This window comes from Chrysochloris asiatica, unplaced genomic scaffold (assembly GCF_000296735.1).
Source record: "Chrysochloris asiatica unplaced genomic scaffold, ChrAsi1.0 scaffold00001, whole genome shotgun sequence".
In the NCBI taxonomy this organism is placed as follows: Eukaryota; Metazoa; Chordata; class Mammalia; order Afrosoricida; family Chrysochloridae; genus Chrysochloris; species Chrysochloris asiatica.
The window spans coordinates 40,191,197-40,217,045 of NW_006408519.1; the positions used below are offsets into that span (position 1 = coordinate 40,191,197).

At 43.5% G+C, this 25,849-nt stretch overlaps 1 protein-coding gene across 2 annotated transcripts in view; it reads left to right on the forward strand.

Moving 5' to 3' along the window:
* Positions 1-25,849, forward strand: part of EFR3A (EFR3 homolog A (S. cerevisiae)) — a 68,295-nt gene that overhangs the window by 42,028 nt on the left and 418 nt on the right. The window contains exons 16-22 of one of the 2 annotated variants that reach the window (XM_006830711.1): positions 1,818-1,885; positions 2,763-2,890; positions 14,949-15,040; positions 19,028-19,038; positions 20,470-20,523; positions 22,568-22,664; positions 23,659-23,708. In XM_006830711.1, the coding sequence (XP_006830774.1) occupies positions 1,818-1,885; positions 2,763-2,890; positions 14,949-15,040; positions 19,028-19,038; positions 20,470-20,523; positions 22,568-22,664; positions 23,659-23,708 (500 nt within the window). Of the gene's footprint in view, positions 1-1,817; positions 1,886-2,762; positions 2,891-14,948; positions 15,041-19,027; positions 19,039-20,464; positions 20,524-22,560; positions 22,665-23,658; positions 23,709-25,849 lie in introns of both variants that reach the window. The other variant, XM_006830710.1, reaches the window with a different exon arrangement.

Consider the following 25,849-nt stretch of genomic DNA (forward strand, 5'->3'; position numbering starts at 1 on the left):
GTGAACAGCACCACCAACACCAACACCAACACCAACACCAACACCAACACCAACACTCTTTACAGAAGCAGACTGCCGCCTCTTTTTCCCGCAGAGGGGCTGGTGAATTTGAACTGCTGACCTTTAGGTTAGAATCCTAGTGCACCACCAGAGCACCGCACCTATGGCTAGTTCTTCAGAGAGCATAGTGCTCAGACAGACGGCCCTGACAATTGATGCTAAATTCTTGTATTTATTTATGAAAGAAGACTGAAGGGGGTAATTTTGGTGTAATGGTGTAAAGATCTCAGAGCAGTAGATTTGGTGTTCATCCAGCCTCAGTGGCTCCAGGAAGTCGAGGTTCCATAAGAATTAGACATTTTGGCCCACATTTCCCCCTTTTAGAATACATAATTTTCTAACTTTTTAGAGTTTCATGTAATTTGCTTATTTAGTTTTTTCTTCCACTTGAGCCATTATAAATCTACTTTCTTAAATCACTTGAGGGCACTTCAAAGAGCTGGTGGAAAGTGGAATGAAAGATAATGGCATTTTTCCACAAACTGTTTAAAGCCCCTCATACTGTATTTTGTTCTTATTATATTAACCAAGCTGCTTGATGTAAATCTTACAGAGAATTGTCTGATGTCATCTAACCACATTTAGCATTTTTCACTGATGACTCATTATATAATTACTTATATGATTTAGCATAAAGGAACTAGAACTCCACCCAACTGAGTCACTAGACAATATCTCCATCAGCAGAGAAAAGATCAAAGTTGTCAAGGATTTCCTTTGATGTGCACCCCCCATCTCTGCTCCTGTAGGCAGCAGATCTGCTGCAGAAGACCCCTTTCAAATGTTAATAAGCCAGGATACCACTTTGAAGACTAAGGTGCACCTGACCCATGGCATTTTCAGTCACCTCACATGCAGGTGAAAGGTGGACAATGAATAAGGAAGACCAGAGGAGAATTGATGCCTTGGAATCAGTTGGTGGAGAAAATGAAAGTACCATGGACTGCCAGAAGAGCATATGACTGCTGAGAAGAGTGTCAAGCAGAACCTCAGCTTTATGAAGATGGCAGTACATGTGCATTAAGAAAGTTGGCAGTCCTTTTTCACATGTTGGGTTTTAGTACATTGTAATAAATAAATCTCATTCATTCACTGAATAAACATTTCAGTGCGTATTTAATGGCAGCCTTTAGAGATGTAAACATTACAAAGGCAGAGCCTCTCAGTTCAAGACCAGACCTGCCCAGAGCAAGGCGGTCTCTTCAGCTTCTCCCACAGTGGGGCCTGGTGCTCTCTGGTGGTCTTCCAACTGGTGATGTGTGAGAAAATCAGTGTTCCTAGCCCTTCCATTAGGGAGCTCTGGTAGCAGAGTGGATTGCAAGCTGAGCTGCTAACCACAAGGTCAGGTGTTCAAACCCAGCAGCCACTCCTTGGAAAACCCTAGACAGAGTTGCTGTGAGTTGAACCAACTCAATAACACAAAACAACAACATCCCTTCTGTTAACGAAGTATAATGCTAGATACTAATGTTATTTTTGATACATGTATTTCTTTAGCTGAATTATCATTTTGTTAATTCATTTTTAAAAGTAATGTGAAAATAAAATAAACTCTTCATTTGAGCTCTGACTTAGCCAAAAGCCAAAAGAAAATGATGTATGTCTTATAAATGCTTAAAGGTTTTGTTTTTATTTTTTGTTTTTTTCCTTTTTTTAAAAAAAACAACAACTTTAATTTGTTTTCCCATATTCCCTAGCAAGATACTGAGAGGTGAGGTTTTTATTTTTGTTTTGTTTTGTTTTTGGCTGTTTTTCAGGTTATTGAAATTCGAACTATGGAAGCCCCTTATTTTCTACCAGAGCATATTTTCAGAGATAAGTGCACGTACGTTAATTCTTTACATTTTCAGAAAGGGCACTGACTTGAGCAAGCAGTCAGTAATGATCGTCTATAGATGTACTGCCGTTCCAGTGATCTCCCGGTGCTATGTAATCATCTCTGTCACTTCATTCAGCTTATTCCTTTTGCACATTAAAAATGTAGACTCAAACGCACACACGGCCTAAGCCTTGGATTAAAAAATGAGGTTTCCCCAGGCTTTCTGAAACGATGCGGTACATTTCTTAAGTTGGGCATTGTCCCTGTTCTCCTGTGTAATGGCCACTTCTTTAGCAGAACACAGTGTCCTGTCCAAGACTTTCCATAATGATAGCCATGCTCGTACAATGGGGAGAAAGAACACGTCAATGACATTTTTGGAAAATCTGTAAATAATATTTTATTCAGCCTTTTGGCCAGCCGCTGAACACAGTATCGTGTTGGAGGAATCCGAGCAGGATAGTGCCAGGCTGTCGTATGTAGCTAAAACAGGAGCATGCGGCCACTTAGCTGTCACCTGTCTTTCATGAACCATCAGTGAGCTGCATTTTGATTTTCTTCCCTCACTGAATTTTGTAATTACATGAAAGAGCTCATTCTCTCGTCCTCATCATTGAATGTGTAAGTGCTGACAGAGTAGTCCAAGGCAGAATTCACTGTGGGAACATCACTGAGAGACAAAAGCAGAGTGGATGATAGAAGGGAGCACTGGTTGGACCGTGTGCTTCAAGTAGTTCAAAGTCGTTTCCTAAGAATTATATTGTATGTTGCGTTTATATCTGGAGTTTTGGGAGTTTTGCTTTAGAATGCTTTGCAGTTAACTTTATTTTGTCCTGCAACGTAAATACGATTGAATAAATTGTTGTTTTGATCAACCTGACAGGCTTCCAAAGTCTTTAGAGAAGCATGACAAAAGTTTGTATTTTCTGAGCAATATGATTGCGGAGTCCCTGGGTGGAAGCGGATACAGTGTCGAGAGGTTGTCCGTTCCTTATGTACCACAAGTAAAAGGTAAGGGGGACAACTAGAACTCTCAGGCCAGTGACTGAGTACGTGTCATTTCTGTTACTAAATTAGCATTGAAATTGGATTCTGCTGTTTCTACCTGGTCCATCACAACTTTTCTGAAATGCCTAAGAATATGTTCACTCCTGTTGCTGAAGTCTGCCCTTAAAAACTGAAATGGTGTATCTGATTACAAGTGACTGAGTATTTCTACTTATTATATTTAATGCGTTTTTACACTAATATATTGTTCCTCTTAGTAGTGCTTTAAGTGAATTATTCCCTCATTAAAAGAATATGGTATTAATGTCTCAAAATTGCTAACACCTCTGTAATTGTTTTCTTGTTACTGAGTTTCATCCGTCAGGCAACTGTTGTCAGCTGAGAGAGGCCTGACTGTTGGCTTGCTATGACGAGAGCCCTGCACACTGGAAGTTAGGAACATGAAGGGCTCTCTCTGTGTTTCCCTTTCCTCTGTCTTACTCTGATCACTCTGTTGTATTCCAAAGCAAAACTGCATGGTGTATTGCATTCAGTTTCACCTAAAAAACTAAAACCAAAGAATTTCTGTCTTATACTTCCATTTTATTTGATGACTATATAAGGAGCTCTTCTAGCGTAATGGTTACGAATTGGGCTGCTAATCTCAAGGTCAACAGTTTGAAACTACCAGCTGTTCCACAGGAGAAAGATGAGGCTTTCTGCTCCCGTAAAGATTTACAACCTCAGAAACCCTGTACAGGGTCGCTATGAGTCGGAACCGACTCCGCGGCACAGAACCAACCACCATATGAATACTTATGTTGTTAAGTGCCGCTGAGTCAGTTCCAACTCATAGTGACCCAAACCGGTCTTTCAGTCCAGTGCTTATCCAACACCACCACACACCAGGACTTCATACATACTTTCTTTGTTGTTAAGTGCTGTTGACCCATAGGGCCCTGTGTAGGGTTTGCGAGGAGTGCCTGGTGAGCTGGAACCACCGATTGTGCTGTTCAGTACAAATTGCCGTCCAGTGCATTAATCACAGTGCCACACAGGACTCCGTAAATAGTTACAGATGTTACCGTTTTGTTATTTATATGTTCATTTATATAGTTATTGAATATGTCAAGTTTATAACTTATATTTTATATTTTGTTCTTGTTGTCTGGTTCTGTCGAGTCAGTTCCTGCTCATAGCAATCCTATGTACAAAAGGACAAAACACTGGTTTTGAGCCCACTGTTGCTGCCACTGTGTCAGTCCATCTTATTGTAGGCCTTCCTCTTGTTCGCTGACCCTGCACTTTACCAAACAGAAGGTTCTTTCTGATAACATGTCCGAAGTATGAGAGATGAAGTCTCACTGTCGTTGTCTCTGAGGAGCATCTGGGTGTACTTTGTTTTCTGAGACAGATTTGTTCATTCCTCTGGCAATTGATGGTAATTTATTGTTGTTGTTGTTAAGTGCTGTCGAGTCAGTCCCGACCCATAGAAACCCTGTATATGGTTTCCAAAGAGTGGCTGGTGCATTTGAACCTCTGACCTTGCTATTGAAACAGACTTTGCAGTCCAGCACGTTAACCCACAGTGCCGCACCAGGACTCCAGCCAGTGGTATAGTCATTATTTTTCCCTACACCACAGTTCAAAGGCCTCGGTTTTCCTTTGGTCTCCCTTATTCACTACCCAGCTTTTGTGTGCATATGAGGCAAAAGCTGGGTCAGGTACATCCTAGTCCTCAAAGTGACATCTTGGTTAGTGAACACTTGAAAGAGGTCTTCTGCAGCAGATTTGCCCGTTGCAATATGTGCTTTGATTTCTTGACAGCTGCTTCCATTTTGCATTGATTGTAGATCCAAGCAAAACGAAGTCTTTGACGCCTTTCGGTCTTTTATCTTAATGCTGCTTGTAAGTCTAGTATGAGGGCTTTTGTTTTCTTTATGTTCAGATAAAGGGCGCTTTAAAGAGTTTGTAGAAAAGTTTCATTATCTCTTAATTCCATTTTCCATGAACCATGTGAAGCCCTTTCTTAAAATATCACTAAAGGTTGTAGTCTTTGATCTTCTTTATTAAATGCTCAAGTCCTCTTCACTTCTAGCCGGCATTTGATACTACGATCTCAAATGTAAGTCAGATATTTATATTCTCGTCCAATAAAATGAAGGCATAAGATAGAAATTATAGGTATCCGGTGTAAGTCAGATACCAGTATTGTCATCCAATGAAATGAAGATGTTAGATAGAAATTAGAGATATCCCATGTAAGATATTTATATTGTTATCCAATTAAATGAAGATATAAGATAGAAATTTTTATTTTAGTCAGGTAAAAATAATGCAAGACATGTTTTGCCTTGAAATACCACAGAATCATTAGAGGCAGTGAACAGAGTCAAAGGATGGTACAAAGTAAAAGACCATTCGTAACTGGAGAAGTCTGCATGTTTGTCTACATTGCAGTCTGTGCTCTTTCAAATGGCAAAAGCCCTGGTGACTCAGGGGTTAAGCGCTCAGCTGCCATCACAGAAGCTGGCAGTTCAAATCCAGCCATCTGCTCTGCAGAAGGCAGACCTAACTCTGCTGCTGTAGAGCCGAAGGAGTAGCAAAGGTGACAGCTCAGGCCCCTCTGGCGCAGTCGTGTGTCACGTGGTGCCACTCAGAGCTGGAAATCGACTCCATGGCATCCAACTATAAACACCCGATGCAGTGGAACTAGCTCTCTACTGGGGATCGAGTTGACTGCATGAGCACTTTTCATCACATGGGATAGTGTGGACAAGAGAGTTTGTTTTACACTTTGATAAAGTGTTTTATTGTTGTACGTCTTCAGTCGCACAGAAAAAATAATTTCCCCTATATGTTACACTGCATTTAGATTTTCCGAAACCTACTCCATATGTCAGAATCTTGGTGTGGTGCTGTAGGATAAGCACTGAACTACTGACCACAAGGTTGGTGGTTCAAAACCATCAATCACTCCTTGAAAACCCTATACAGGGTTGCTATAAATTGTAATGGACTTACGGGCACTTCACAACAACAACGCTATATGTCAGCCTGTGAAATACTATCCAATTACTATCTTTACATTTACATAAATGTTTGCCTTTGTTTTCTTCTGTAAAGTTTTAAAAGGTCGTGTTTTGATACTTAATTCTCCGGCAGCGTGTCTTAGTTTAATATATTGAAGTGTATGCTTATGTAATATTTCTCCAAGGGCACTGTTTGGTATCTGGTTTCAGTTAGATAATTTGCTGAATTAATCATCGAATGTCATACAGTCATTGTAAATAGCTATACCTCTTTATGACGTGAGTCTAACGCTTACTATAATGATAGCCACTCATAGCAGTCTGAGGTGTTATGAATGCCTTTTTTTTTTTCTTTGAGATACTAGACTATGAAAAGTTCTGTTCTTCATGAATTCCTTGGAGAAGTAAGTGCTAACTAAGAACAAAAAAAGAAGTAGAGCGTTATAATTTAAAAGTTTTTTTGTTTTTGTTTTTTTTTTAACACTTTGAAATTTTTCATTTTCATTATTTGGATTTAGCTTCTCTTTTCTTCAAGCACAAGGCCTCCTGAGTCTAGGTGTCAGCACAGGTAAAGTGAAGCCACAGTGAGCCTGACTTTCCTCAGCTTCCCTCAGACAGAGCTTCAGAAAGTTTGCCTCTTGGAGCCAGTGGCCCGTGCACGTCATGTAGTACCCAGTTTAGCTGTGATTTGTGTTTTTACCTCTCCTTAGCAGTAGTTTTATTTTATTTTTAGCCCTTTGTTACTTCCTTGACCTCTGGCTTTTTAACCCTTAATAATTCTCAGTGAAAGTCCTGGTCCTTATAGTTTTTTCCTTTTCTTCTTTAGGTGGTTAGCTCTTCCTCCTTTCCTCCCATATCTGAAAAAGATGTCCGAGGAGCTGCAAAAAGTCCGTGGATAAGTGGAATGAAAAGATAATGGAATTTTTCCACAAACTTTTTGAAGCCCCCTTGTGTTATTCTTAACCCGGTCTGTTCTTCAGTGGAAAATTCTAAACATTTCCATATGTGCTTTTTTACCTTGTGCTGCATAGAAATCCCCTACGTATGAGTACGATTTTTCTGATTTACAGTGCCTTTGGTAGTTAGGAGCTAACTGGCATGCAGGTCCTGCTGTAAGTCAGAGGAACTTAGCAGGACAATCAGTCAGTTACTCAGTGTCCCTTTCACTGGAACCGTCAGATATTTAAACGTTAAGGGATTTGGTGAAATGCTATAGGATAAGCACTGAACTGCTAACTGCCTAGTCGGTGGTTCACATCCACCAGCCACTCCTTGAAAACTCTATACAGGGTTGCAGAGTCGAAACTGACTTGAGGGCATACAACAACAACAACAACAAAGGATTTACTAAGAATATGGCAAAGCAGAAAGCGACATATTCCGTTTTTTGCCTGTGATGCCTGCACCTATCATAACAATACTGTTGTTGTTGTTGTTAAGTACCACGGAGTCGGTTCCGACTCACAGCGACCCTGCACAGGGTTTCCGTGGCTGCAGATCTTTACGGGAGCAGAACGCCTCGTCTTTGTCCCACGAACCGCTGGTAGTTTCGAACTGCTGACCTTGAGGTTCGCAGCCTGATTCGTAACCACTACGCTACCAGTTATCATTTATTGTGTACTAACTGTGTGCTAAGAAGCTCTGGTAACGTAGTGGTTACGAATCAGGCTGTGAACTTCAAGGTGAGCAGTTCGAAACTACCAGCTGTTCCACGGGAGAAAGATGAGGCGTTCTGCTCCCGTAAAGATCTGCAGCCTCGGAACCCTGTGCAGGGTCGCTGTGAGTCAGAACCGACTCCACGGCACACAACCACCACTGCCAACTGTGTACCAGGTACTATGATTAGTATTTTGTGTTTGTTTCCTCATTTAATTCTTAAAATCATTCAGTGAGGAAGGCTCACAACAGATGGTAGTGAGGTTGATTAGGTGTAACATTAGAAATAACTACTTTTCCTGTTTACTTAGATACTTAATGAGTTATTTGATTCTGCCGCTATTTTCAAAAGCTGTTTGTTTAGACTCGAAAAATTGTTCAAGCGTTCAGATTGGGGTGTTTCCCCATTTATTCCACAAGTCTGTGCTAAGTACGTATCAAACACCGTTGTAACTTTGGGGATGGAATGATGCAAAGGTGCAGCCACTTAATTCCCACAAGAATTAAAATCTTGTGGGAAAGACAGACAAATCGTTGAAATATAGTGACAGCTGGTTATTAAAGAAAGAACAGTAGTCTGCCTAGCATTTCTATATGGTAAGTTGTTAACAATTGTTAGCTAAGGATGGCATTTTTTCCTTCAGCTTTAATTGACCTAAAGCATACGTAGAGTCGAGTCAATTCCAACTCATAGCAACTCTGTATAGGGTTCCAAGGAGGGCTGATGGGTTTGAACCACCAACCTTGGAGTTGGCAGTCCTGTGCTTATCCTACAGCGCCACCCCAGGACTCCAGTGTGTATGTTTAGGCACACGCTAAGTGCTGGGGTGCAGTGCAGTCAAGCCTCTTGGCATGGTTGCTCAGAAGGGCAGTGGCTTCAGTCTGGGTGTACGTTATAGTTACAGGAGTTCGGGGTCCTGACACATATTTGTGCCCTTTCCAAAGAGGTGACTCAGTGGAATGCAGAAATCATCAGATAATATCATTAATATCACATGCAAGTAAAATTTTGCTAAAGATAATTCAAAAACTGTTTCAGTAGTACGTTGACAGGAAACTACCAGAGGTTCAAGCCAGATACGAGCAAAGAGGGACATCATTACTGATGTCAGATGGATCTTGGCTGAAAGCAGAAAATACCTGTGCTTTATTGACTATGCAAAGGCTTTTGACTGTGTGCATCATGACAAGCTGTGGATAGCATTGTGAAGAATAGGTACTCCAGAACACTACTTGTGCTTAGGAACCTGTACATAGACTACGAGGAAGTCATTTGAACAGATAAAGGGAACACTGACTAGTTTAAAATTAGGAAAGGTGTGTGCCAGGGTTGTATCCTTTCACCGTACTTATTTATTCTGCAGAGTCCTGGTGTGGCGCTGTGGACTAATGTGTCAGACTGCAAAGTTGTTTGAACTGCAAAGTTGATAGTTCAAGCTCACCAGCTGCTCCTTGGAAACCTTATACAGGGTCACTATATGTCGGAAACGACTCAACAGCACTTAACAACAACATTTATTCTGTATGCTAAGCAGATAATGCAATCCGAGAAGCTGGATCATGTGATGAGGAACGGGGCATCAAGATTGGAGGAAGACTCATCAGTAGCCTGTGATATGTAGATGATGCAACCTTTAGCTTCCTGAAAGTGAAGACGACTTATAATACTTACAAAGACCACATAGCATTCAGTATGGGTTGCACTCAATGTAAAGAAAACAAAAATTCTCACCACTGGGCCAATAGATAACATCATGATAAATGGAGAAAAGATTGAAGTTGTCCAAGACTTCAATTTGCTTGAATCTACTGTCAACACTCGGGGCAACACCGGTGGAGAAATCAAACGACATATTGCCTTAGGCAAATCTGCTGCACGAGACCTCTTTAAAGTGTTCAACAGCAAAGATGTCAGTTTGAGAACTAAGGTGCACCTGACTGTAGCCACTGTATTTTCATAGCCTCATAAGCCTGTGAAAGTTGGACAGTGAATAAGGAAGACCATAGAAGAATTGATGCATTTGAGGTATGGTGCTGGAGAAGAATAGTAAAGGTAACATGGACTGACAGAAGGACAAACACATCTGTGTTGGAAGACGGACAGCTGGAATGCTCCTTAGAAGCCAGGATGGTCAAACATTATCTCATTCTCTGGACATATTATCAGGAAGGGCCAGTCCCTGGAGAAGGACAGTACACTTTTGTTGAAGTGGAGGGGCAATGAAAAAAAGGAGGACCCCGAAGGAGATGAGTTGGTACAGTGGCAACCACAGTGGGCTCAGGTGTAACAATTGTGAAGATGGCACAAGACTGGGCAGTGTTTCGTTCTGTTGTGCAGAGGGTCGCTGTGAGTCAGAACTGACTCTGTGGCACGTAACAGCAGCAGTTGTCCTCCTTTCTGTGGGCTCTTACTGTCCCTGAAGCTGAATTGCCACCGTGGTTTCACCCCGTCTTTAGAAAGTTTACTAACTGAACAGGGGGCATGTTCACACTTGCAGTGTGTTATATCCTCTTACCGTGAACTCAAAACGAGCAAGTCTCAGAAATTAGTGCAAATGATAGGCAAAAGCTGATTTGCATTTTTAAAAATCAAGTCATTTGCAGATCATCTCCAAACCAACTATTCCTTGCCATTGTAAGCTAGAATTCTCAATTCTTCTCTGAGCCAGGAAACAATAATGATGTCTAAATTGGCTTGCAGTCCTAAATTTGTTGTCATCTTGGCTCACTTTGCTCAAATAGGGTATGAATGTACGTATCCGAAAGTCCTCTGAACACTGTAAAATACTATGAAAACGTAAGAATGGTATTTCTTTCAATGTTTTAGTTTTCTACTTGTCTTTTTCAATTATGTTGATTTGTCCTATTGGCTAAAAATACTTAGAATGTGACTGTTTTATGTCTACTTTATCAAAGCCTCTATAGTTTCCCTCCAGTCCTTGCTATGAAATGATCGCATGTTTATATCAATCTCTCCTTTTCTAGAAGACATGGTGATAGAAGTTTTGTTTGTTTTAAAATATATGTATGTCTCCAACTTTTCATTCCATACACTAGTAAAGATGATTTTTATTTGTTTTCAGTTTGCACATAATGCATTTAATTCTAAATAGAAATTTTGCTTTCTTTCCCTTCCTCTGCTTTTTGGGAGCAAAAAAGTACATGCATATGAATGGTATAAGAATTTAACTATGATTGTAACTTTTGTGTGGAGATCAATTACCTGGAGAGGGCTACTGTGGGCTAGCAGAGAAGTTAGTAAGAGCGAGTCCTGGTGTTACACTTGTGTTCTGTGCTGGACTGCAGGGTCTGTTTGAACCACGAGGTTGGTGGTTCAGGCACACCAGATGCTTGACTCGACGGCACTTAACAACACAGCAACAGTACATTTCTGATTTCGTACGTACAGTTAAGTCACTTTGTATGTCTGGTTTCTTTCTTTAGCCACATACAGTTAGCAGGGGAGCGCCTAACATCATTGCAGCAGGCTTGTGTTCAGAGAGCTCTGTCTGAACACTCTGACGTACGCCTTACCTGCAGATCCACCAGGTGGCAGCACAGTGCTGCCTTAGGAAGTTAGGCATCGCTCTCTGCTGCTTCTGAAACCTAGTTAGGAACGAGAAGCAGCGATCATTCCCAGTGGGAGTCAGTTCTTTTTTTGCTTTTAGAATGTTCTCATCTTTCTTCCTAAGTCTTAACGTTAGTCTCTCCTCTGCTTCCCCATCAACTCAGCGAGCCCACTTCAGGTTTCAGTTCTGAAGTCTCAGGCTTCAGTTTGACTCTTTGCCGTTACCCCAGAAATTCTGTGTAAGACGCAGCTTTTACTTACTCCCCACCTGATACAGTTGTGCTTGGTGATTTAATTCAGATCATACGTCTAGATTACCTCAGAGGAGCCTGGTAATGAGTGGTTAAGAACTTGACAGCTAACCAGAGCAAGCGGCAATCTGTTCCCGTAAGATTTACAACCTTGGACGCTCTCTGGGGCGCCTGTAGTCTGCCCTCCAGGGTCGCTAGGAGTCCGACAACAGCAGTACTAGACATATGCAGACGATGAAATATTTCCACCCTGATAACTCTTAGCTAAACCGTCTGCAGTCATTTGTCACAGCCAAGTCTGCGTTTGTTGTGTCCCTGCAGTGGAGCCATCAAAGTACAGTTCCACAGTCTCCTGTCTATCTGGGTGCCAGCCCCAGCCCGGCCAGCCCACTGCCATCGAGTCCAGCCCTGTCCTAGCCACCCTGGAGGACAGAGGAGGGCTTCCAGACTGCATCTGTGCGGGAACAGATGACCGTATCTTCTTTCCTCGGAGCAACTGGGGGGCTGGGACTGCCAACCTTACTGTTCTCATTCCAGTACTTATCTCGAGATAGTATAATGTTTTGTGAATGCTTGAAGGCTGATCTACCGAAGACTTGGTCAGAACTGGTAGTCCACTTCTGTAGCTAAAAGAAAGAAAATAGCAATTCTCCAAGTGACAGTTAAGAGTGTAAGGAAGCAGACCGTGAAAGGTAGGGCTTCACTGGGGAGGCACAGGTGAGGGACGGTTCCAGGGGAAGGTCCAGCTTTGTAGGAAGCCTGGAGGGCAGGCATGCCAGCGCGTGCTCAGAGGTTGGAGCGTGGGCACATGGCCGTGGGCACTAGGTGAATTCCGGGAGCATGGGGAGCATTGGGCTTTGGGACAGTGAGTTTTCAGATGCCACCTATGATGGCAGAGGGGTGCGTGGGTTACAGTGATGCTCTTCCGTCCTGACTCTGCCCCTCCGTGTCTGCTTCCGACACCGGGGGTGCTAGGAGCATCTAGTGGGTGGAGACCTGGGATGCTGGGTAGGAGGAGAATTGTTGTTGTTGGGTGCTGTTGAGTTGGTTCCAACTTATGGAGACCCTGTAGAGGATTTCTGAGGAGTGGTTGGTGGGTTTGATCTGTCCACCTTGTGGACAGCAGTCCAGTGCTAATCCTCCAAGTGCTGCTCCAGGGCACTAGAACTACCTGGCCCCAAATGTTGTTAAGTGCTGTCGAGTTGTTTCCAACCCATGGCGACCCCGTGTAGGGTTTCCGAGGAATGATTGTTGACTTTGAACACTGTCCTTCTGGTTCAAACGACTTTGCAGTCTGGTGCATTAACCCACGGCACCACACCAGGACTCCAATAGTACCAGTATTTAAGTATCCTGACTATGTTAGGCCATGGTAACAAAGACCCCCACATTCTTAGTGGCTGTAGGATAAGCACTATCACAAGGTCATTTGAACCGCATGGTGGTGGTTCAAACTCACCAGCTGCTCCTCAGAAAGCCTCTACAGGATTGCTGTGAGTTGGAACCAGCTCCATAGCACTTAGCCACAACAGTTTGGATCCTTGGGGCCATGGTGGCATAGTGGGTTATGCAGGGTCGGTGGTTTGAATCCACCAGCCACTCCCCGGGTGAAAGATGAGATGTTCTTCTCCCATAGAGATCTGCAGCCTCAGAAACTCTGTACAGGCTCCCTGTGAATCGGCGCTGCCTTGGCGACACACAGCAACAACACGGTTTGGAGCCCTGGTGCTGCAGTGGTCAGAGCATTTGGCTGTTAACCTAAAAATCAGTGGTTCAAACCTACCAGGCGCTCTGAGGAAGATGGGTGTGACTCTGCTTCTGTTAAGATGTTCAGCCTCGGGAGTCCCGTGAGGCCACTCTGCTACGTCCTGGAGGGTCGCTAGGAGTTGGATTCGACGCAGCGGCGGTGGGTTGTGATAGTACAGGGATTTCTGCTCACTCTGCTGGAGCGTCAGGGGTTGGCTGGAGGTTCTGCTCCCCAGCACCTGCATTCTGGAGCATGCTCACTCTGTACTGCTTAGAATGAGTCACAGAGACCCTCCTGACACAAAAGAGGCGAGGCATTCCAATCCTGCCATTTGCTCAGAATGGGGAAAACTGCAGTGTTTGATGAACAGCATTGTTGTTGGAGGGCTACTGTGAGCTAGCTGAGAAGTTAGTAAGAGCGAGACCAGTTTCTTTATCTGTGCCATGCGTCTCACACACACACACACACACACACTTCTGCTGTGACTCTAATCATAGTGTGCTCACAACAGGACAGGAACATTTACTACTGTTAGACTAGGACAGGAATAGACCTCCGTCTGTTGGGAACATTACAGGTGTGTCTGGCTGTGTAGTCAGGGCTGGGGCCATGTGGGCGCCAGTGCCAGCAGCCTTTTCTGTTGACTCCTGTGCCGATCATGTAGTACCATTCTGTGTACGTGCTGTAGTGTAGCCAAAGGAGGGGCGTGAGTAACTTTGCAGTCTAAGAGCGGACATCCCTGGACCACCGAGGGAGAAAAGCAGAGAACAGGACCCTACCCAGAGAAGCAGTGACGCCAGAGATGGAGGCAGAGATGATGACGTGGAGAGATGGAGCATCTGGGGACTCTAGACCCAGAGAGGGAGAGGGGCTCTGTGCTGATGACTGGGAGGCAGGCTTGCAGAGTGTACCCTTTGGTTGGTTGATAATGAATGGAGGGGATTGTAATCATGGCAAGGAAACGATATATGATAGGATGAATGTAAAACTAATGTTCTCCCATGTAAACTATCATATCATTCACGATAAAACATTTAAAAAAACAGAACATGGGGAGCCCAGTGTTTGTCAGTGGAGTCTGTTTATAAAGCATAATGAGAATTGGACGTGGTTTTATTTCGGAAGCACGCTAGTTGCAGTGAGAAGTCTAAATTGGAAAGCAGAAATGTATTAGGAGATCTGGCTAAGAATGTAGATGAGAAATGATGAAGAATTTTGAAAGCTGGCACTCTTGAAAATGAGTCCAGTCATGTGGAGATAAAGCTGAATTTAGTGATGCTTGGAGGGTAGTGGTGTATTAGGGAAAAGCCCTATCACTTGGTGATTAGGGTGGGTTGTAATGGCAGGCACTCTGACTTTCAGAGTCCTAGTGTGGCACTCTAAGATAAGCACTGGACCCCAAGGTCGGTTTGCACCACAAGGCCAGTGGTTCAAACCCACCAGACACTTCTTGAAGATCCTCTAGTTGTGAGGGTAGTTGTGAGTCGGAACTGAATGGACGGCGTTTAACAACAAGAGACTTCTAGTGTGTGTGTTTGGGTCGGGGGGAGTGTATTAAATTGTTGTTTAACAGTTGTTGATGTTGCTATTTTAAATGTCTTTTTTTTTTTTTTAATGAAAAATACCACCGTATTTCAGAGCATGCCATCAGTTTTATTTTGCAATCTGCGCCCTGCACTTTTAAGTCTTCCTAGACTTAGAGCAAAAAGACAAAGTGCCTTCATTTTCTGAAATTTTCGAAAAGTTGGAATTGGTAGAGTTTAGAAATGAAAATCATTCTACTGTTTCTTGATCGCCGATAACAGGAGGAAACCCATTTTTATTTTAGATGAAGATCGGCTTTCTAGAAGAAAAAGTATTGTGGACACTGTATCCATCCAGGTGGATATTTTACCCAACAGCTCTCATTCAGATGATGTGGTAAGTTGCTGGACGTCACTGGAGTGGTAATATTGCATGAAGTAGACCTTGTTTCAGAAGCTGGCTTGCTCCTCCACACTGCGCAGCAGGGAAGTCACAAGTGCATCGGTCACTGGAAATCACACAGTTAGCCTTGAGCTTTTTAAGTGACATGAAATCTGTTCTGACTCAGAGAACCTGCATAGGGTCCCCGAGGCTGTAAATGGTGGCAGTAGAATGCCTTGTGGTTCGTCGCAGTCCAGTGCTTGTCCTACAGACGCCATGCATCTGTGCCTTGAGCTTCTTGGGCCTTTATTTTACTGAACTCATTTGGCTATCTCTAAAAGATTCATAAACTTGGTGGTGTATGTTATAATATTGTTAGACTTCATGTTGTAATTCAATTCGGAAACCTTGGAAAAGGAACTTGGTAACAACTAAGGTTTGTTTTGCAAGTAAAAAAAAGTTCCAAATGGCATGTGTCAAATTTGTTTCTTTTTAGGGAGTTAGGAAGCATAAATTGTGGAAGTCAATGTAATTCTTCACTCTCACAGCATTGCTTTGAGCAGTTTCTCAGACTTCACTGGCGCGGTATGATGGTGTTGTTTTAGATTCTGAATGTAATGAATGTGGTTTGGGCTGTACCAGTGAGCCGTGCACTTTGTGAGGACCATGCCTTATCTGAAGCATCCTAGGGTTAATGGTCTCCTCCTGTCTCCTAGAGCGCAAGAACGTACCCTCCAGGTTCTGGGAAGAAAAGGCAGCCGCTAGTCTTCTCGAAGACTTACCCACACACACTACCAGCCTGTCCAGTCAGCCTCCCTAGTGCTTTATCCACTGTTTGCCTTCCTGGGTCTTTCAGGAAACAATACCTACGTCTCAGAGGGGCTGGACATTGAATTCATGCTTGCATGTTTATCTCCTTTCTTCCCATCCCTGCCAGTTATTTCATCTTTTGTAACTAAACTGTCTGTTGGCCAGAGTTACAGCTGAAGAACGTTTTCTGTGATGATCATTAGGAGTCTCCGTTAGGAGTCACATGAGTCCATTTATGGGGAGACTCTCAGCAGCAGAACACCCCAAAGACTTGCAAAGCCAGTGTTCCTTTTGAACCTTAAGCCTGGAAGTTCTTTAAGGCTACTTTGATATTCCCTACCAATTTAAGGCTTAGATAAACCACTGTCCATTAAATTCACATCTTCCTTCAAAGCCATTCACTTTGGAGTCACGTTATTAGTAAGAACATGTATGTTTTTTAATGATTCTCTATTATCTGAGGGCAGAAATGCATCCAAAGCCTATGTTTATCAATTTGTGTTTTGTCAGAAGGACAGTTTACTTTATTGTCCTGTAGGCTTACATCACTTTTTTTGTTATTTTTGTTTCTTTCAAAGATATCTATGCAGTCATCAGTGCTGTCACACAGAATTGTAACAGATTGTTTCAAACCGTAATGTAGGGGGAATTCTTGTACATGGACATTGTGCTGTTCTTGTGGTTAATAAGCACCATCAAGTCAGTTCTGACTCATAGCAACCCTAGGGAGGGCTTCCAAGGAGCAGCTGGTGGGTTTGAACTACCTACCTCATGGTTAGCAGTCTGGTGCTTATCCAACAGTGCTACACCAGGACTCTGAGTATTACATTAAATGTCCGCTGAAACACTTGTCAACTTTCCACTGGTTATCCTGAGCATGTGAGCGTTCACGCTTCTTTGGTGCCGACTCAGCACGCTGGAGTTGCACGTACACTGTGGACTTGCGTGTACACAGCAGACACATGGCCTCAGAGGCTGAAAGCCATCACCTAGCCTCAGACGAATTCATTCATTTCATGGGAAGCAGGAAGTCGCATCCATCAGTCAGGGACTCACCACTTAGAAGTGTAACACAATAGCAATTTATGAATTAACTCAGAAAATAACAAAAATGATTTGAAGCTTTATATACATCATCCCAGTTTGTCTGCAGTTAGATCTGATTTTTAGAGTGCATAATTTAGAAAGAAATGAAACAGGAGAGTCAGAAGGGTATTCAGATGCAAACCACACAAACTTCTGTTAACCCACTCTAGTCTAGTTCCAGCCCCTCTTGAGGTCTCTTGGTTCTGACCATAGCCCACCGTTAATCACTTACTGAATCTGCCCTAAATGTTGCCATGTATTGTTGTTGTTAAGTGCCATCAGGTCACTATATAGAGTTCACAAGGAGCAGCTGGTAGGTTTGAACTGCCGACCTTGCAGTTAGCAGTCCACCCTGGGACACTATAAATAGGTGAGAGGAGTTCTAATGTGGCGCTGTAGGATAATCACTGAACTACTAACAGCAAGGTTGGTTCCAAGGACACTGTGAGTCAGAACCAATTCTAAGGCATTTAACAACAACACGGATAATATATAGTTTAGAGGAAGTTACCTAAATTTTTATGTTCAGAAAGGTAAATAGTGAAGACACTTTTCTTTGTTTCCTGAGTTAAAATTGTCAGGTTAACAACTAGACTAAAGCCTTCTATGCACAACAGTTCAGTAATCTTTTACACAGGTGGTCCCCACCTTATGACAGTTCTGTTCTGAGGACTCAGTTCTAACATACGGCAAGTAACTCTTTTATATATATGTTGTTGTTGTATGGGTCGATTCCGACCCATAGTGACCCTGTATAGGGTTTCCAAGGAGCAGCTGGTGAGCTTGAACCATTGACCTTGCAGTTCTGATGACTTTGCAGTCTGACGCATTAGCCCATAGCACCACACCAGAACTCCTTTATAGTTTTCCTTATAATTGCCTTTTATTGTCAATATATTTGTAAACACGATCTTTATTTGTTGTAACAGTGAAGTCGAAAGTGAATAGCTACCAGGCACATGTGGAACTCACTTGTCATGTTATTATAGTTGAACGTTGACCAACTGTCTGTTTGGCACCACACCTGCCATCGTCATCGACTTCACTGTAGACCAGGCCATCGCCTAGCATTCCGTCAGTAAATCCTAGCACTGGGCATCTGCTAGCCCACATCTGAGACTCCGTTAGCATAGTCTTTGCTGCAGCATGTGTGCCGTACGTATGACTAATGATTTGTTGTTGTGAGGTGCCTTCCAGTCGGCTCAGACTCATAGTCACCCTGTATAGGAGTTCCAAGGAGCAGCTGGTGGGTTTGAACGTTGACCTTGTGGTTCAAAATCCACTGCTTATCTTACAACACCACACCAGGAGACCTTGCTAACAATAGCATGTACCAAAAACAAAACAAAACATGGCCGGCCATCAGTGCAATCTGTCATAACTTGAATATATCTTAAGTTGGGGATTACCTCCATGATAGATATGGGGGAAACCTTAATCCCTCATTATTTGGGGGAACTGATGGTAGATTACATGCATTAAGTTTTCAGTACTTATTAAATTTTGGAGGGTGCAATCTGAAGTTAACTGCTTGGTTGAAAAAATGATGATTTATTCTCAGGCAGGTAACAGATCTTTGTTTTATTCATAGTCCTTCCTCTTTCCTAAATACAACTGGAGAAGCCATCATGTGTGCTGCCAATCCGAGCCTGGTGTGCTCAGGGTTGCAGACAGCTAAGGGGTCAGCCTGGGAGACAGAGCAGCTGCTCTTCTGGGAAAGGAGGAGTCCCAGGGCCCCACTTCCTCACACATTCTGCATGACTCATTTTCCCCGACGTTGGATCAGGTTGTAGTTTGGTTGAGCACCAAATGAAAGAAAGTGGCTAGTAATTAGCAGCCACGGTGCATGACAAATCTGAGTCATTAAGTGTCAGTATGAAACAATTCTGTTTGCCTAAAAAGATTCACGAAAGGGAAGAGTGGGCGGGAGACAAGACAGGAGCCACATTCTAGAGAAGGGTTCTCACCAGGCAGAGGACTTCACGTAGGATTTGGCAGGAAGTGGGAAGCCCCTGACATCTGGGCCATCTCATTCTCAGAGCTGGACCTCCCTGAAACAGTCTCTGAGAGTGGGGCCAGGCTCCAGCCGGAACATAGTGACTGGAGAGAGAGAGGATGTTAGGGGATTCTCACAGTAGTCCACACCTGAAGGAGGAACCCAGAGGAGGAACAAGGGATCCAGGAGTATTCTGGAGCTAGAACAGAGAGGACTGTGTGTGTGGATGGGCGATGTTAGAGCACACTGAATGACTTGGAAGTGTTTGATGCTTCCAGGACACATCCTAATTATCCAGATGCAAAAAAAATCAGAACCAATCAGAAGGAAGGGATTGTAGGACAAGGTGCTTTCACGTTTTACTCCTTTGGAATGCAGTGGCTTATCTTCTCATTGAAATAGTACATACAGCCCTTCTAGGTACAAAGCATTGACCAGCTAGAGCTGGAGTATCTGATCTGCCCCAGATAAAGAGAACAAAGCCGCTGGAGACTCCCAGGGTAACCTGACTCCCACTAGAACTGAGGCCTCAGCAGGCCACTGAGGTGGTGTGGTGGACCTCTTGTTCCTGGCTGTCCTGCTCAAGCCTTTGTATTGCAGAGAAGCTCAGGTTTAGAGTGTCCCGAGGTTTGCATTCATCAGTCTTACTGCCTTAAACTTAGCTCAAGTAGTCCATGAGCTCAAATTAGGGATGACCAGAGCCCTGGCAAGTACTCATGTATAACAGCTTAATTTTTCTCAGAGATGCTGTAATGAACGGACCTATTATTCATTTTGAAAATGTGCTGCTGCCACAAAATATAGTACTAACTTTTTGTTCTTTAAACCTTAAAGCAGTTGGTTTTATATGTTTGACATAGCTCTGGGAAACCTATGTAAGAGAGTATTTATAAAGGAATTCAACTTGGTGGTGGACCTTAGAAAATCTAGACTCTGTTTATTTTTAGATGCTATTGAATGCTTCCCAAAGTGATGATTCTTATAAATCATTCAATTGAACAGACCCAAACCCAGTGCCACTTAATCGGTTCTGACTCATAGCGACCCTGGGTAAGGTTTCTGAGGCTGTAAACCTTTATGGGAGCAGGAAGCCTAATCTTTCTCATGTGGAGAGGCTGATGGGCTTAAACTGCCGACCTTGTGGTTAACAGTCCTAAAGTCTTAGATTATTGCATGTTTGATGTTCAAATGTCATATGGTACCAACATTATAGAGACTGTAGAGTGCTCAGTTCTCATATGACTAGAAATGTTTCTCTACCCATACTACCTGAAAGCATTCTTCCCGTATAATGAATAGTTCCACCAGTGGCACTCAGTCTCCGGAGGCTGAGTTGTCTGGCTCAGGGGTGCTCGGGTCACCCCACTGCAGCAGACCTTTGTTTCAGCCAGTGAAACAGGGCGACTATTTGATAGTGTTGCGTCTCATCAGTCAGACCAACACAAAGAAGAAACCTACAATTATAAACTACTCAGGTGGCTTGTAGCTAGCCGAAGGCATTCTGTACAGTGGCCTGTCTTAGCTAACTTAACCATTTTTTCCTCTAGGTTAGTAACACTGAAGAAATCACCTTTGAAGCACTGAAGAAAGCAATTGGTAAGACTGTGTGTGTGTGTCCTAATATTTTCCTAGCTGACCTTTAGCTTGGTGTATGTTCTCACGCCAGCAGGGTACATAGAGGCATCAAGGCAAAATAAATCAGCCCATTGGTTTTCATATCCATGTGTCACTGATTTGGCTGTGCTCCTTGAGACGTTTAACCGTCCTCACATGGCATCCTTTCCTGTCAGATGCACGAACGGTTGTGCCACGAAGAAGGCACAGTTGCAATGTGTCGTACTCCTGCCCTTATCTGGTGACCAGAATTCTGGAAATTGACTTCTGGGCTGGGCAGATCTGGGAGTAAATACCAAACACATATGAGAAATAGTCTACACACCTTTTTTGTGTAGGAGTGCTGTGGGCGGTAGAATTGTGAGAAATGCTGAGAAAACTCAGTGTCCTGGCTTTCAGCAGGCATGCAGCGTAAGTAATGATGTGTTTGTGATGGGTGCGCGCAGTCAGTTGAGGTTAGCAGGCCTCTCAGGACATGACTGAGGTCTGTGCCTCCCAGTGTACACTGTACTTTTTCTAATTATGTCTGTAACATGTAAGAAAGCCTGACCTTTTTTAACCAGCATTTTTAGCTAAATCCATTAGAGAGTATTTTCCTATTATGACACAATATTAAATATGCTAAAATAAAATGAATTCCATTTAGTAAGCACTTTTCAAATGTCGTTATGTGCAAGATATTCTGAGAGATTGAAAGATGAAGAAACTGTCACAGCGGCTAGTCTGAGGCACCTGGAGGGCCTGGACGAGGCTCTTGTAGGGGGTCCTAAGTATTGTCAAACTTGAAAGCATCATTTGCCCGTTGACTGTGTCAGTGAATGCGGCAGGGGCACCAGACTCCTAACGGTCATCATGTTCTTCAGTTCCATACACTCGCCATTAAAAAAGGGTAAATTTATCAAACACCCAGAAGAAACAACGTAAGTGATGGCTTTCCTGAATCTTGCCATTGGCAGCTAAGATGGTAGTAGTCTACCTGTTAGTTGTGGCGTTAATACATCAAAGAAGAACACCCACAGTTAGGTGGAAAGGCTACTGGAAAGCTCGTTTCTTGTCCTGTATGTATGTGTGGATGTCTTTCTGGGGCTCTGTTTTCTTTATAGACTTCCATTAACATACCATTGCATCAAATTGAATGTGTTTGTAGATAGGCGATTCCAGCTATAAAAATAGAAAAAAAGGATCACTCTTGTCACTCAGTTTGTCAGCTTTGGAATTTACAGTTTTTTGTTTTCTTCTTTTTCCATTGCACAAACATCCTCATTTGATACATGAGGGCCTCCCAGTGTTTCAGTGACTCAGTGTTTTTTCCAGTTTCTTGGTCAGGGCGGTGGTGATTGTGTGGTAGGATTCCCGCCTTCCACACTGGAGGCCCGGGTTTGATTCCCGGCCACTGCTCCTGTGCAGCCACCCCTCATCTGTCCGAGTTGCTCTGTGTGCCACTGTGATGCTGAGTCGGTTTCCACCAAGTTTCCAGACTGAGTTGGACTAGGAAGGGAGGCCTGGTGTTCTACTTTAGAAAACCAGCCAGTGAAACCCATGTGGATCACAGCAGTGTGTCCCTGCTGTGCCTAACATGGGGTCACCATGAGCTGGGCCCACTGGATGGTGCCTAACATTGTAGACATAATTGAGACAGTCGCGCACAGAAACAAACTCTGGGTTTGCCAGGAATGCAAGACTCAGCATTCAGGAAGGACCCTGAAGTGGTGTGTGTGCCGTTTATGTAAGAGGAAGAGGAACAGAGACGGCCTATGAGGGAGGAGTTCCTGGGGTGTCACTGCAGCCCTGGTAGAATGGGGTGTGTGTGTGTGCATGCGCGCGTGTGTACCCATGCACTCCAGCTTTAAATAGCACACTACAAGGATGCTTTCATTTCAAAGATCATTTATGCCTTTTATTTGTCACCTCAGAAAAGTAGTCCTGTAAATCGCCCTTATGTTTGGTGTATAGATTATTTACTCTTATGGTCATTGATGTTTTACCAAAGTATGTACTTCTTGTAACGGGTATATAAACACTTGTGTAGATACCAGCGGAATGGAAGAACAGGAAAAGGAAAAGAGGCGTCTTGTAATAGAGAAATTCCAGAAGGCACCTTTTGAAGAAATTGCAGCACAATGTGAATCCAAAGTAAGTGAGCCCGGCAGGCAGAAGGAAGTCTTTCAGAGGGGACAGACATCTTGTGGGATGTAATTAGGAAGCCTGCACTCTTCCTCGGTAGCCAGTCCCAAACCAAGTGTTCCTGGCTGTTACAACCTGGGGCTTTTGTTTGGATTTTGTCTTGGTTTTTGCAGTGGCTTTGCTGTGGGTGTTTTGTGTGTCTGTATGTCCTTTTAAAGCACTGAGACGCTAGGAGCGAACAAAAAGGGAAATTACAGATTACGCTCTGGACGTGAGCATTCTGTTACCCGCTATTTAAAGCTGAAGGGTTAGTGATGCCTTCTCTTTTAAATGACATTCATATTATTACATATACATATTTGAAAATAATGAAGGCCTTTCTTAATGTATTAGTTATCTAGTGTTGCTAAAACAGAAATTTCACAAATGGGGGCAATTGCAGCAAACGGAAACGTATTATCTCACAGCTCAGGAGGCTGCCCACTGCCGTCCGAGCTATTCCAGCTCATAGCAGCTCTCTGAACAGAGCAGCGCTGCCCATGGGACTTCTTGAGAGAAGCGGACTGTCTCATACTTCTCACACAGAGTGGCTGGTGGGTTTGAACTGCTGAGCTTCTGGTTAGCATCAGTGCTTACCTGAGTGCACCACCAGGGCCAGAAGTCTGAATTTAAGATACCAGCTCCTGGGGAACCCTGTGTGTCTGTTGGCTCTGGAGGTGCGTCCTGCTCCTTCAGAGCTGCTGCTCTTCTTGCACACGCTCTGCATGGCTTGGCGTCTCCCTTTCTAGTCTCAGCTTGGTAGCTCGTGTGTCATCTCTTTTATGTCGCAAATGAGATGAACTCCAGTCACATGACACCCTATAGGAACCTGTCTCAATAATATGGCGAAGGCAACCCAGTCCCAAATGGGGTTCTAACCGCAGGCCTAGAGGTTAGGGTTTACAACATGTATTCTCAGGGGATGCCATTCAACCCATAACACAGATTTTGTTCTTCTTTGTAGGCAAATTTGCTCCATGATAGACTGGCTCAAATATTGGAGCTCACCATACGGTAAGAGATTTGTTACTCCAGCAGCAGCCAAAGAACAAAATAGAAAGCAATAGACTCCCGAAGAATGTGGCTGCTGCTGTTCCCATGTCTGTGCTGTTCCCGTGGACTCTCATAGGTCCTGGCGGTGTGCGTGTGCCCTCAGGTGGACACCCACAGGTCCTGGCAGTGTGCGTGTGTCCTCAGGTGGACACCCACAGGTCCTGGCAGTGTGCGTGTGTCCTCAGGTGGACACCCACAGGACCTGGCGGTGTGCGTGTGTCCCTCATAGTCACTCTGCTCACTAGGTGGTACCTCCACACTGCTCTGTCTGATTGCTCCTTCCTTCACAGTGGACTTAGAAGAAATCGGGGTAATCTGAAGACCCACGTGTTAGTGTCATGCTTCGCCATAGTTAACCATTTTTCCCTGTTAACACTGACATTGAATGTGGATCAACCTCCTGATGTGTGTGTCCATGCTCAGTGTTCCTGGATAGCAGCATGTGGAACCCTTAGCCTATGCAATAAGGCAAGAAAAGAATAGGAATGTAAAAGTTGGAAAAGAAGGAATAAAGCTATCTTATCACAAAATGGCATGATTCTGGATGTAAGAATCCTAAGTAATCTGCCCGCTCCTACTCCCTTCTAAAGGAACCTACTAGACTAAGTGAAATTAGCAAGGCCAGTAGATTTAGGATCAGTATCCAAAAATCAACTGTATTTGTTCATGTTAGCAACATACAGTTGGAGAATGAAATTTGAAAACACTATACATAAATTTAGCTGTATGTACACCTCTGCTATAAATATGGACTCCTGGTGTGGCACTATAGAATCAGAACTGGACTGTAAACCACAAGGTCAGCAGTTTAAGCCCACCAGCTACTCCTCAGAAACTCTGTACAGGGTTTCCTTGAGTTGGAACCGACTTGATGCACTTAACAATGAATAACATTATAAATCTAAAACATTGCCAAGAGAAATTTAAAAAATCTAAATGAAAAAATATACCATGTTCATGGACTGAAAGATTAAATACTATTTACATGTTATTTCTCCCCAAACTGATTTTATAGCGTTACCAGAATCTCATCAAGATATCACCAAACACGTTTTATAGAAAGTGATGAATTGATTGTGTGTGAAAATGCAGAGGGCCTGGTTTTCAAACACAGGTTTGAAAGAGATTTATTCTCTCTTTCATGTGGCAGAGACATTTAAAAGTTTTATTATCTTCAATATTTGTAAGAAAGTGCTTGAATGCTGAAAATACACAATGTAGATCTTCTGACAAATCAAAATTGTGGATACTTTGATGCTGAAATTCTACTTGTAGACCCAGAAGATAGTCTGCCAGGAGACAGTCATGCCTTGTTGTGACCATTGAAAATTGGGAAGGACCCTGAATGTGTCCCCGGATGAAGTCACTGGGGGAGGGGAAGCCAATTCTGAGAAACCCATGAGATGCTCAGTGTCAAAAAGACACGACACAAGGGGACTTCAGAGAGTTCATGGGAAAATTCAGGAAGTATGCATTAAAGCTCTACTGGTGACATGGAGGCTTACACGAATGGGTCTGGTGTGCACTACATTCACAAAACACCAACAAGCATGTCAGTGAGTCCATTCCAATGCAGCGACCCTGTAGGACAGGGTAGCCTGCCCCTTTGGGTTGCTGGGACAGTCCGTCTTTACGGGAGCAGACTCATCTTTCTCCCACAGAGCGGCTGGTGGGTTCAAACTGTTGTCCGTATGGTTAACAGCCCAGTGCATAACCCACGACCCCACCAGAGCGCCTTGTATATTCATACAGCGTATGCATACATGAGTCTCCCTGCGTAGACACTGTTGTGCCGTAAGTCGACTCTGCCATAGAGTTGATTCATAACAACCCTTTGTAGGGTTTCCAAGAAGCAGCTGGTGGGTTTGAACCGCTAACATGTGGTTAGCAATCCAGTGCTTATCCTACAGCATCATACCAGGACTCAGTATACACCATATGTATGTTGTTATGAAGTGCCGTCGAGTCAATTCCGACCCATAGCGACCCTGTGTAGGGTTTCCAAGGAGCGCTAGTGAGCGTGAACTACCAACCTTGTAGTTCAAACGACTCTGCCATCTGATACATTAGCCCACAGTGCCGCACTAGGACGTCGCACTATA